General features: G+C 36.6%; 2 protein-coding genes across 3 annotated transcripts in view; one reads left to right on the forward strand and one right to left on the reverse strand.

Moving 5' to 3' along the window:
* The first annotated feature begins 890 nt into the window (after positions 1-890).
* On the forward strand, positions 891-11,536 carry RNFT1 (ring finger protein, transmembrane 1). 2 transcript variants are annotated; one of them, XM_058560510.1, is made up of 9 exons: positions 891-980; positions 2,283-2,740; positions 2,943-3,019; positions 4,145-4,245; positions 5,012-5,165; positions 6,084-6,242; positions 6,952-7,017; positions 9,903-10,004; positions 10,656-11,536. In XM_058560510.1, exons 2-9 carry the CDS (start codon positions 2,338-2,340, stop codon positions 10,788-10,790), a joined length of 1,197 nt encoding a protein of 398 aa, XP_058416493.1. In that variant the 5' UTR covers positions 891-980; positions 2,283-2,337; the 3' UTR covers positions 10,791-11,536. The 2 variants fall into 2 exon arrangements, with proteins under 2 accessions (XP_058416493.1, XP_058416494.1); XM_058560511.1 differs by lacking the exon at positions 6,084-6,242.
* The window catches only part of RPS6KB1 (ribosomal protein S6 kinase B1), a 53,135-nt gene continuing 41,524 nt past the window's right edge, over positions 975-12,585 (reverse strand). The window contains exon 15 of the mRNA XM_058560500.1: positions 975-1,322. Coding sequence (XP_058416483.1) covers positions 1,283-1,322 — 40 coding nt within the window. The 3' untranslated portion in view covers positions 975-1,282. The remainder of the gene's footprint in view (positions 1,323-12,585) is intronic.

Below are 12,585 nucleotides of genomic sequence, written 5' to 3' on the forward strand. Positions count from 1 at the left end.
CATTTAAAATCTATTTTAGCAGGAGACCAAGAGGCAGGGTTTTTGTCTATTGTTTAAACTTTTTCTTAGTAAACTTATTTTAGAACAGTTTTGGGTTAACAGAATTATAGCGAAGACAGTACAGCCTTCCCTATAGCCCATACAAGACAAGGTTGTTAAAATCTAACTTCTACTTCCACCCCTACCTAAACTCTCCCCTACTTCTCTTTGCTTCTGATCTCTTCACGTTTAGGCAGGGCCTACTTCACACAGTGCAAGTTGAGGATTGTACGAAAACCCTGTTCAGTTAAAACTTCACCGCCCGGCCACGACTGGGTCAAGAGTTAAGCTCGCGAAACCCGAACGCGGAAACCCTAACGCTCTCGCCCAGCCCAGCCCCGCTCTTCCAGGGACGCGCCGAACCCCTCGCCAGCTTGGCTCCTCCAACTCGGTCCCGGCCGATGAGCATGAATCGAGACCAGGGGGATGGGCAGACTCCACCCGGAAGGCGCCCAGGACCCAGCTGGGCGAGCCGAGGGCGGGACCAAGACAGCCTCCAGCTTCACGCCCCTCCTCCGAGGGCAGGATCCGAAGCCAAAACATTTAATCCCAAAACGTTCAGATCTCTGAGGCGTGTGGCGGATTACACGTATATACGCACATACGTGACGGCGGTTTATTGTTTACTGCAGACGCCAGCAGGCCGTTCTCAGGCGCAGCCCACTCCCTTCCACAGCCAACACCCCCAGGCGGCCTCGCGCGCGCCGGGCACCCTCGTCGCAGCCCATCCCTCGGGGCGTCGCGCGGGGGCGGGCACGCGCGCGTGAGGACGTCCGGGGAGCGCGCGCGCCGCCCCCGCCGCCGCCCCCACCACCAGGCTGGGCTGGAGTTGCCGGTAGTGGGATTTGAAGGTGATGGCCCTGACTGCAGGCCTTGTGGTGCCGTCGCTCGCTGTTCCTGCAGTCTCTGCCGAGGCGTCGGTCCGCTCATCGTCATGAGAGGTCAGGCCTGGGGAAAGCGGGCGGAGGAGGCGAGGGGCCGCGGCGAATGGGCTCTGGGGAGAAGAACTGAGGCACTCGAAGCTCGAACGTGGGAGGAAAACTGTCCTAGGGGTTCCGGAAGAGTTGTTTGCGTTTACTTTTCTCCCTTTTTTCTCCCCTTTCTTGTTCGTGCATGGAGGAAAGTGGGAGGGTTCTATATTTTAATTTATGGAAAAGATACTGAAACGTCCCGTACCACATCCGTCTTCAGAGGTTTGAGGAAATACGTAGCACCCGTGGCGTCGGAGCATCGGTGAAAGCCTTTAATTGAAAGGCACTAAAAACCAAACCGCCGTACAGTCACTGAAAAAAAAAAATTCAAACCTAGGCGTGAAATAGAATGACACAGAACATGCCCTGATGTTAACCTTAGCTTCCTCCCACAGAAATGGCAATCTGGGATAAGGTCTGCGTTTTCTCAGCTGGGATTCTGACTCTGGCATCCTTGACGGCCGCCCACACCGGTCATTTAGGGATCTTTCCCTGCCAGTATCCTCTTTTCTGACCTCCCTCCGCAACCGATGGTGGCATTGTTAATGGGCAGACTATGTAACTATCCTTATTCAGACTAGAGAATCACCTAGCAATTACGTGGTGACTCCTCGAATTTCCCTATGTTAAAGGTATTTAGGTAACATTCTTTTTTGGGAGGAGGTAATACTCCTGGTATTAATTATTGGAAACCTTTTTATTAGCTTTGGGAAAGCTGTTCCAGCATAAAACGAAATTTGTAGGTCACTTAAGTGAAATATTTATTATTAGTTCTCCATGATGATACATAATAAGGCATTAAGATTTAATGTTTTTTTCTTCCTAGCCTTACCAAGCATTAAAAAATACTGACTCACTCTTATGAAATGTACAGTCTAAATCAGAGATGAAACTGCTTCAGTTGGGCAGAATAAATGTATTGAAGTATGAATGAGTACTAGTACTCACATTATTGTCATCTGCTAGGCACCCATACTTTGACTATTTTGCTGATTCCTTCTGTCATTAGAGAACCGGAGGCATCAGAAGCTCAGTTTTGTTGTTGTTTTTTTTTTTTGTAGCATTATGTTCCCTAAAAGATAGTTTGTGTAGGGCAGCAGAACCTTGGCATTAAGGGAGGAGGAAGGAGTCCAGTACAAGTGATAGATAACCTGAAAATAATTCATCTGTGATTATCAGCCTCTCCTTTAGTGAATAAAGGATTCCTAGTGAGCAATATATTGCCTGTATTTAACTATTTACTTAGAATATTTTCTGCTCTTCGATTTTTAGGAGACAGAGCCCTGAAGCAAAGAAATCTGGATCACAGAAAAAGTATTCAAAGGTCATGCAAGCCAACTGTAGCCAACTGCACAGTCCTCCAGGAGCTGCAGGCAGTGAGGATGCCTCAGCCTCCCAGTGTGTCCATACAAGATTGACAGGAGAAAATTCTTGTCTTCATTCTGGAGATGTTCATATTCAGATAAACTCCATACCTAAAGAATGTGCTGAAAATCCAAGCTCCAGAAATATAAGGTCAGGTGTCCATAGCCGTACCCATGGATGTGTACATAGTCGCTTACGAAGTCACTCCCACAATGAAGCAAGGCAGCCTGATGATCCTGCCACGGAGTCTGGAGATCATGGTGGTAGCTCCTTCTCAGAATTCCGGTATCTCTTCAAGTGGTTGCAAAAAAGTCTTCCATATATTTTAATTCTGGGTGTCAAACTTATTATGCAGCATATAACAGGTAGAGTATAATAAAACATTGAGTTTCATTTGTAAATTCAGTTAATTTTATTTCTTTTTTGGTAATCTACTTTAACCTGTGTATTTCAGTTACTTATTTTCTGTTAGCTTTTAAAATTGTATATATTTCCTTTAAATTTATGTCATTATGTTAGGTCTTTGATTTTTTTTCTTTCAATTAACTAGAACTTATTTTCTAACAGGAATTTCTCTTGGAATTGGGCTGCTTACAACTTTTATGTATGCAAACAAAAGCATTGTAAATCAGGTTTTTCTAAGAGTAAGTATAATAAACAACTAAAAAGTCATTAAATGTTTCTCTCTGTAGAATTATATACTCACTTTTGAGAGAAATAGGAATTGAGATAGTTTGACAATTATTTAAGTATATATATTGTAACATTCATGATATATTAAATTTTATTACCTAAATGACCTAGAATAAATGATCTGTCCTAATGCTGATTGTTTCACCTTATTTTCTTTGTATGTCGGGTTCCTGATAAAGAAAAACTAGACAGAAGGATTAAAACATTGAGAATGCACTATTTGATCTGATTTGTCAAGTGCCTTCATGTTTTATCAGTTAATTTGACCATACTAAGTAATATAATCATTAAAAACTTCAGCTGTTACACTGTAAGATTTAAAATAGTTTTAAAAAATATACATTGACTAAATGGATATTGAACTATTTAGAGCTCTCTTATTTAAAAAACATTAAACCCAAGAAGTTTTTACATAAGTTATAAGAGTCCTATTCATACAAATTATTGGGGAAAACAGGATTAGTTTATAAAATTTCTCCTTCAAGCAACTTTAAAGGGCTATAGCTGTGTAAAGAATCATGCATTCTGACCTGGAAATTTGTAGTTAGAACCTATCAAACCATAAAAATTTAATTCAGGCTTTAAAACTAGTAAGACTTTCAATTGAAAACTAGTAATTAAAACTTTAAGTGAAATTAAAAACAACTTACCTTATTAAATTCTTATTGAATGGTCTGAGAATTTTAAAAATTATACTTATAAACTCTGATAACTGAAATGCATTTTTTAAAATGATTTTGCCAGGGAGGCAAAAATAGGGAGCTGCAGAGGTGAAGTTTGCATTTGGGTAGGTCCTTTATGTCAGCTTGTAGAAGATTTGGCTTCTTTGAAACATAGATAATGTTTTTATACAATGAAGAAATTTGTATTTTAAAAATTTGTTTGAGTTGGGTTTACTAAAGATACATAAAATAGAGTGTGATGATGTACAATTTAACACGTATTCTATGTTTTTATTAAGATTCATCTATTAAAACGTTTTAAGTTAAATTAGTCATTAAAGTAAAATAGTTTAATGATACTTAAAATTCTGGCATAATTCAAAATAACAAATTATAAAATTGTTTATTTTTCAGGAAAGGTGCTCAAAGATTCAGTGTGCTTGGTTACTGGTATTCTTAGCAGGATCTTCTGTTCTTTTATATTACACCTTTCATTCTCAGTCACTTTATTACAGGTAATTAGAGGTCCAAGTACACAATCACATTTTTTATGTAATCATATATTTCATAGCACTTCGCATTTATCTTACTTGTACATACTTATTATTGTTAGAGTTCAATTTTTACCTATCTGTCTTATTCCAAGATTTAGAGCTCTAAGTGACTTATTCAGATTTGTATACCCAGTGCCTTGGCTCAAAACAGGTGCTCAATAAATATTTAATTTTTGCTACTTAAATTTTTACTTATATAATCAATCATTATTAAATACCATTAGGTTGTTGGTGGTGGTCTTTTATTGTTTTTTAATTTTGATTTTTGATAAATAAAAATTGTATATATTTAAGATGTACATGTGATGTTTTGATATACAGTGTGAAATGATTACCACAATCAAGCTAATTAACATAGCCATCACCTCCCTTAGTTAGCTTGTGTGTGTGTAATGAGAACACTGGATCTTTGTTTCTAGAAGTAAGGAGAAGACTTGCTGAAGGACAGTAGTTGCTAAATTTCCATGTCAGATGGAAATGTTCTGAAAAGACTGTTCTTTTTCTTTATTCTACGGAGGAAAGATTTGAAATTCAAACATTTAAAAAGTCTCTTTAAAATAAGCAAAATGGTCTTCCATTCTGTTTACATGAACTCTAACATCTTGCCAAATTCATAGTTTCTACACATCAAATTAAAGTAAAATATCTGGTAGCAAATTTAAAACCCCTATCAATACTTTACCTTTATGTGTTGCTCTGGTAAGTTTTGATGTTTTTCTCTTGGTAGCTTAATTTTTTTGAATCCTACTTTGGACTATTCAAGCTTCTGGGAAGTACTCTGGATTGTTGGAATTACAGACTTCATTCTGAAATTCCTCTTCATGGGCTTAAAATGCCTTATTTTATTGGTGCCTTCTTTCATCATGCCTTTTAAATCCAAGGTAAGAAACTAACATGTTTTATTGGACAATGTTAGCTAACCACATTAATGCTATTTAGTTTTTGTTTAAATGACTCCTTTTATAATTTTTCAGTTTTCTAAATAACCTAATTTTATTATTTTAAACTGGCAACTTGAAGTTAATCTATTCCAATAAAATCAGAATTATATTTGCTTCAGAACAATCTAAAAATCAGTCCCCTGGGCCAACCCTGTGGCTTAGCAGTTAAGTGCGTGCACTCCGCTACTGGCGGCCTGGGTTCGGATCCCGGGTGCCCACTGACGCACCGCTTCTCCGGCCATGCTGAGGCTGCGTCCCACATACAGCAACTAGAAGGATGTACAGCTATGACATACAACTATCTACTGGGGCTTTGGGGAACAAAAAGGAGGAGGATTGGCAATAGATGTTAGCTCAGAGCCGGTCTTCCTCAGCAAAAAAAAGAGGAGGATTAGCACAGATGTTAGCTCAGGGCTGTTCTTGCTCACAAAAATTAATTAATTAATTAATTAAATTAAAAAAAAATCAGTCCCCACGTTATATGGAAAAATATTATTTAGATTTGTACTTCTGTTCTCCTCCAGGGTATTATCAACTGGTAAGTGATAACCAACTGTCTGCAGTTATTCAGTGTTTTTCCCGTGTTCAATAAAAACTTTAAATTTTTATAATCAGCAAAAACAAACATATATGTTTTACTTGTAGTATACATAAAACATTTTCACTTTGTCATTCTTAGGAATTCTGTGAAAACAAACCACTCTGTAATATGCAAAGACCATTATTGTTATGGAGAATAATTTTATAGTCATGTGTTATTCATACACTTAGGATGTTCTTCATCCAATATGAAGTTTTGTGCTGTGTATGTAAATAGCTTGGGTAGCTCTGTTTGTTTTCTTTTCCCTTCCTTTTTAGGGTTACTGGTATATGCTTTTAGAAGAATTATGTCAGTACTACCGAACTTTTGTTCCCATACCAGTTTGGTTTCGTTACCTTATAAGCTATGGGGAGTTTGGTAATGTAACTAGATGGAGTCTTGGGATATTGCTGGCTTTACTCTACCTCATACTAAAAGTAGGTAACATTATAAATCTTGTCATGCATAATGATTCATATGATGATGATTACAGATTTTATATACCACTGCTTTTCTCTTTAACTGTTTTATAGTTTATCTTCATATCACTAGTTTGAAGTAATGGCAGGTTCTCTATCTACTTAGAAATGGAGAAACAGAAATATATATCTTTATTTTAATCCAGTGGTTCTCAGATTTTATTAGGGGATTGGACCTCCACAAAGCATGGATTATCTAAAGGTGGGGAGGCGGGAGGACAAGTAGAATAGAACATACCCATCCCCAACAATAGCGTCTGTCATACATATTTAATTCCCAAACTAGTGGAGTATCTTGTTCTGTTGCCTCTATGCCTGCTCCCCTCAACTTAATTACTTATGAAACTTTAAAATCTAAATATGTTAAGAACATGTGAACCAGGTAAAATTGCCTTGTCTTTTACATACATAAGTTTATATTTGTCTTGACCAAATTGTAACTCTCGGTATTCAAATATACTTCATTTTGGTTAAGAGTTGGCTGAAATCTATAAATTAAAATATTCCATAATTAGACTTTAAATAAAATGAAATGATTAGTTGTAATATGCAATAAGCATTAAGTTAACATCAGTATTTGATGATGTGGGATTTTAGCTTTGATCTCTAGGTTTAGCAGATAGGGCTCTTTGAATTAATGAATTCTCTCATTTATTTCCTCTTTCAGCTTTTGGACTTTTTTGGACATCTAAGAACTTTCAAACGGGTTTTGAGAATATTTTTTACACGACCAGTAAGTACTTTTTATGAGTTAAGAAAAAACACTTTTTTACCTCTCTTTCTTCATTATAAAAATTGTTTTATTTCAGTAATTTTACAAGTGTTGATTTCATAATTACTTGATTTTTTTAAACTTTTCTAGTACTTTGGCACTTAGGGCTCTGATAATGATTTTGGAGTTTTATTTCAATGATCAGTTTCTTGCACATTGCCAGCCACCTCCCTGATAGTTGATGCAGTGCTTACGTATTTGAATGTGCTTCTTGCCCCTCCAAATCACTTGACATTCTTAAGAGTTTATAAACATTCCCTTAAAAATCTTGACATGGGGGCCAGCCGGTGGCGTAGTGGTTAAGTTCGTGCGCTCTGCTTCAGCGGCTCGGAGTTCACAGGTTCAAATCCTGGGCACGGACCAACACATCACTCATCAAGCCATGCTGTGGCAGCATCAAACATATAAAATAGAAGAGGATTGGCACAGATGTGAGCTCAGAGCCAATCTTCCTCAGCAAAAAGAGGAAGATTGGCAAGAGATGGTAGCTCAAGGCCAATCTTCCTCAGCAAAAAAAAAAAAAATCTTATCATGAACTTTTGTTTCTCTTCTTTTTTTTAATCCACAAATGGTAGCTTGGTGTATATCTATTAACTTATTATTCAGCTTCTATGAAAGTGCTTCCACTGTAATTTATTTATATGAAGAAAGCTCATTACCAAAAATTATCTCTCTTGAAATTTTCTTACTGGAAAAACTTCCTCACCCATACTCAATTCTTTATGCATAAGTAAGTTCATGGCATGGAATTTAACAATAAATTGAGGCTCCAATGTCAGTTATAAACTTGATTATTATGTGATTCTGCTGATGTTACAAACTGCAGAGAAAGGGTATCATCAGCTCATTTGCTATTTAGTAGCCTCAAAGGTTCTTAGTACTTAGGTGTGGCCACCAGATATCAGAGTTTGATCCTCAATTTTGCAGTCCATTTGGTACTTAAACAATTACTTGGTCAGAACTCACAGGATCTGACAAGAATACCAATAATGTCTGTATGCAAAAAAAAAAGGATTATATCTAAAGTGGACCAAACTAACTGGCCAGGGCACCCTTTCCCTAAGATAGAGTTAGTAACGTAGTAACAAGTTTTGCTTCATCCTATTCAGACTTCTTTAGACAAGACATAATAAAATTGAGAGTCAGCTTTGGTCAAGTTTATTCAATTTATTATGTGATAATCAGCATTAATCTAGTAAGGCTTGTGCTAAAATACTTTGATATTCTTTCTCTGTGAGGCAGAGAGAGAAGATCACAGTCATCAACACTCTTTGATTTATTGCTGAGTCTCTCAGGAATATATACCTAGCCTTGACGTGTATATACATGTCCCTTAACTTTGCCAGGCAGTCACCATCAGGATAAGTCTTCACCTGAAGGGAGTGTGCAAAATGCTAGACAAAAGTACTGTTTTAAAAGCTTGTCATCATAAGTATCTGCAGTGTACTCTGCTAAATAACACTTTAATGAAGGGAAATCAGCACCAAGATCATCCATCAGTATCCCGATTTGGTTCTGGAATCTTGAACATCACTAGTCTCAAAAAATCTTTTTATATTTTTATCCATTGAGTCTTAGTTTGATTTTGTTAACCCTTGATATTTAGTACAAGAAGTTTAGATCATAGCTTCAGGGTGTTGAGTCAAGTCATGCTTTGCTGTCATTACCATGACTGAACTTGGGTGTTCTTTTTTTTTTTTAAAGATTTTATTTATTTATTTATTTTCCCCCCAAATGCCCAGTAGATAGTTGTATGTCATAGCTGCACATCCTTCTAGTTGCTGTATGTGGGACATGGCCTCAGCATGGCCGGAGAAGCGGTGCATCAGTGCGCGCCCGGGATCCGAACCCGGGCCGCCAGCAGCGGAGCGCGAGCACTTAACTGCTAAACTACGGGGCCAGCCCTGAACTTGGGTGTTCTTACTTCTCTTCAGCCACCTTTTCCCCATCATTTCTACAGAAAGCTGATCTAATTTATAATATTTTGTCACATCTAGTTAATGACAAAATTCTCCTGATTTTGGTGAGGAAGTTATTAAGATCTTAGATCAGAAACTTTTTTTTAGGACTTTCGAGGAAAAGGAAATTCAAAGAATTGCATTATTGTTCAGTTAGTTTTGACAGTGTAACTCTACCCAAGTTACGTTTTGCAACTGCAGTTCTTTTGTAAAATCTTGTTTATCATTCTTTCCTAGTACTAAATGCTCTGACTTTTGTGATAGTTAAGGATAATTAAAATTATTTTTAGATTTAGTGGCAGGACACTATTCAGTGGTCCCCAAACCCTTGTCACATTGCACTCACCTGGAGAGCTTTCAAAAATTACTGATTCCTGGGTCACATCCCAGTGTGTCTGGACCTATTGACTCAATCTCCAGTGTGGAGCACAGCAATCTATTTTTAAAGCAGTTTCTCCACATCAGTTACATTCAGCCAGCCAAGCTCTGGATTGACTTTTTTGAACCACTGCCATAGGTAATAAATGGGCTTAATTTGACAATACTAGGTCATATAATACATGAATATAGATTTTATAATACTAGTTATATTTCAGATTGCTTAGTCTCTTAAGCCAGCTAAATTTGAAACACTATCATTATTTAGGAATCTAGTGAATCTAATAATCTTCCAAGATCCTATTATGTATTATTTAGTGAGTTCACCTTGATGCAGTCCATCAAAACGTGGTTCTGCATATGTAGTTGAGCTTTGAAATGTTTGTATCCTTTGGGAGAGTTTTCAAATGCCTGGTTCCAGGGAGATTTGAGAAATACAGCATCACCTATGTATTTGAAGAACAGGAAAGAAAGAAATTTGTAGATGAACAGAACTTATTATCTTCATAGACTTACGGAGTGGCTGCCAGCAAGAGACAGTGTTCAGATGTGGATGATATTTGTTCAATATGTCAAGCTGAATTTCAAAAGCCAATTCTTCTCACCTGTCAGGTAATTATATTTTTAAGCAACGTAAATACAACACTTCTCCCTGACTCGCAGAAGTCACATTTATGTTGGTTATAAGGAAAAAAAATCTATAATGTTTAGCAGAAAGTAGCATTCAGGGCATATACTAGTAATTTCTTATTTGTGATTTAGGGACTTGGTAGATTAGCTAAATCTTGTCTCTTATGTTCTAATGATATTTATGCAGAGTGTATGATGGGGAAAAATTTCAAATGGCAGATTGGATACCAAAGTGATTGGAAAACAGGCTATTTTTAATAGTTAGATACTAATCTTTTAGAATACCAGCATTTGTTATTGAATTATATAATGCCCTTTCGTAGACTTTATGGCAGTTACTCTCAAAGACTATTAAGCCATTATACTTGATCTTAAAGTTATCACCTAGGGAGAGCTTATATTTTATTAAAAGTGGTTAAACAGATAGCACAGTCAAAAGAACACTAGTGGCTCTACCACTAACACCACTCTTTGTGTTCCTGAATGTCATACTTTGTTTTCTCATTTGTAAAATGAAGGGATTAGTGATTTCCAAATCCCTTTCAGCTCTAAAGAGTATGATTCTCTGCAATGTGATGAATTTAAAATTAAAATGTTACCAAGTATAAAATCTAGTTCTTAATTCCCTTACAGCATATATTTTGTGAAGAGTGCATTACTTTATGGTTTAACAGAGAGAAAACATGTCCGCTGTGCAGAACTGTGATTTCAGACCATATAAACAAATGGAAAGATGGAGCTACTTCATCACACCTTCAAATATATTAAGCTGTATAAACTATTAAGACCACAAAACACTAATTTCTTTTGGTTATAGTGATTATTGATAAAGATATTAGAATGGATTTTCAGTGCTAGAAGTTAAAGAAAATGTTTCCAAATGGTTTTAGAATATATAATAAGACTTAAGAGTGTAGTCCAATTTATCAAAAGATTAAATGAAAGAATCCTGTGTTTAAAAAAATATATAAGTAATGTTCAACCTAATGCATATGCAACATTTATTCTATCCTATTTGACAGGTCATTGCAGTGTTAAATTGTAAATGTGTTTCTGGTTAATGCTACCAAAATAGCAATTGGATAACTAGAACTAGTGGTTTCAGAGGAACTCAGGTATTCTTTCCTGACATTGTTTTTAGAATAAAGAATATTTTTCATAGTATTTTAAGATACACAAAATCTGAAAGTAGAATTTTCTTTAGCATTGACTTTTATAATTGCCATTCTTAAAATTTGTATTTTTAAATGAAAGTTCTAAATGCTATATTTTACCTGTAACAATCAGATTTTCTAAGTGAAGATTAATTTACTGAGGATGATATATTTTAGTATTCTATTATTCTCTGTACTATGATTAGGAATCAATGAAAATAGATGATTTAAATTCATTGTGTTTGTGGACCTTATAGTACAATTCTGCTGTCAGCTTTAACGTTCATGATCTTGCTTTTTGTATAGTGCCATGGACTATCTTGAAGTAACTATTAAAATAATTCACATGGATTACAAACAGCTGGCTTCACTGATGATTTGAATAGTATGACAAGACCAACTCAAACTCTTAGAAAAGAATTCCCCTTATAACGAGTCTTCTCCAGAAGTTTTGGAATCTTATGCTTGAATCACCATTACTTGGGAAATTAAAGCTTGCACTCAGAGGCAACCAAAAGCTTTGGATAGTGTGGTTTGTTTGCCTCTAGGTATTTGTGCAGGGTGGTGGAAAAAGGAGTGAGGCACTTCCTCTCTCCCCTTGAAAACTCGAAGGGGAAGTATATAACAGAAGTCTGAAGGACTGGTTCTAAGTTTAGAGTACAAAGCCTCGGCCCATTTTCTCTATTACCATCTATCAGTTTGCACACAAGGAAAAGATAGGGGGAAGGAGAAGTTAGGAGGTAGAGGTAGAAAACAAATTTGCAGTGTTGATAAGAAAAGGCTAAGCCAGCATATGGATTAACAAGGATATGGCCAATCAGCTACAGGTTAAGTCATTTATTGACAAAAGAACATTAGAAAGCCTGTAACTTTTTTCCCAGCTAACTATTGCCAGGTTATAAGTACAACTGTTTCTATTCATTCAGCAATGATATAGTCTTTAACTCTATTATCTACCTTGAGAACCAGTGCAGATGTTGAAACAAGCTTACTTGGCCTTAAATCACCTTCCTGGCTGTGGTGAAGCTAATACTTACGTATACAGCAGGGGATGGGTGAGAAAGGCAATTTGGGATTAGAATTGGGGTGTAAAAGATAGATGTGCTGACTTCTTATTAAAAACACAAGAATGGCATCTAACGATGTGAGTTACTTCAGCCCTATTACAATACCGGCCTACCCTATGGCTATATGGATAGCTTTGTTTCTTAATATGGTTTAATAACAAAGGAGGTCCATGGACAGTGGGGTTGTTTTTTTTTATGAACAAGAAACAGTTCGCATATGAATTTAAAAGGGGGAAAATGTAATAGGAGACCTATGCCATCCACTAACAATGCTGATGAACTGGAAGCATTTCTCTACTTCTATTCCTTCACCTCAAAAACAGGGGAATAGGGATTCAAAAA

Source organism: Diceros bicornis, chromosome 18, assembly GCF_020826845.1.
Source record: "Diceros bicornis minor isolate mBicDic1 chromosome 18, mDicBic1.mat.cur, whole genome shotgun sequence".
NCBI lineage: Eukaryota > Metazoa > Chordata > Mammalia > Perissodactyla > Rhinocerotidae > Diceros > Diceros bicornis.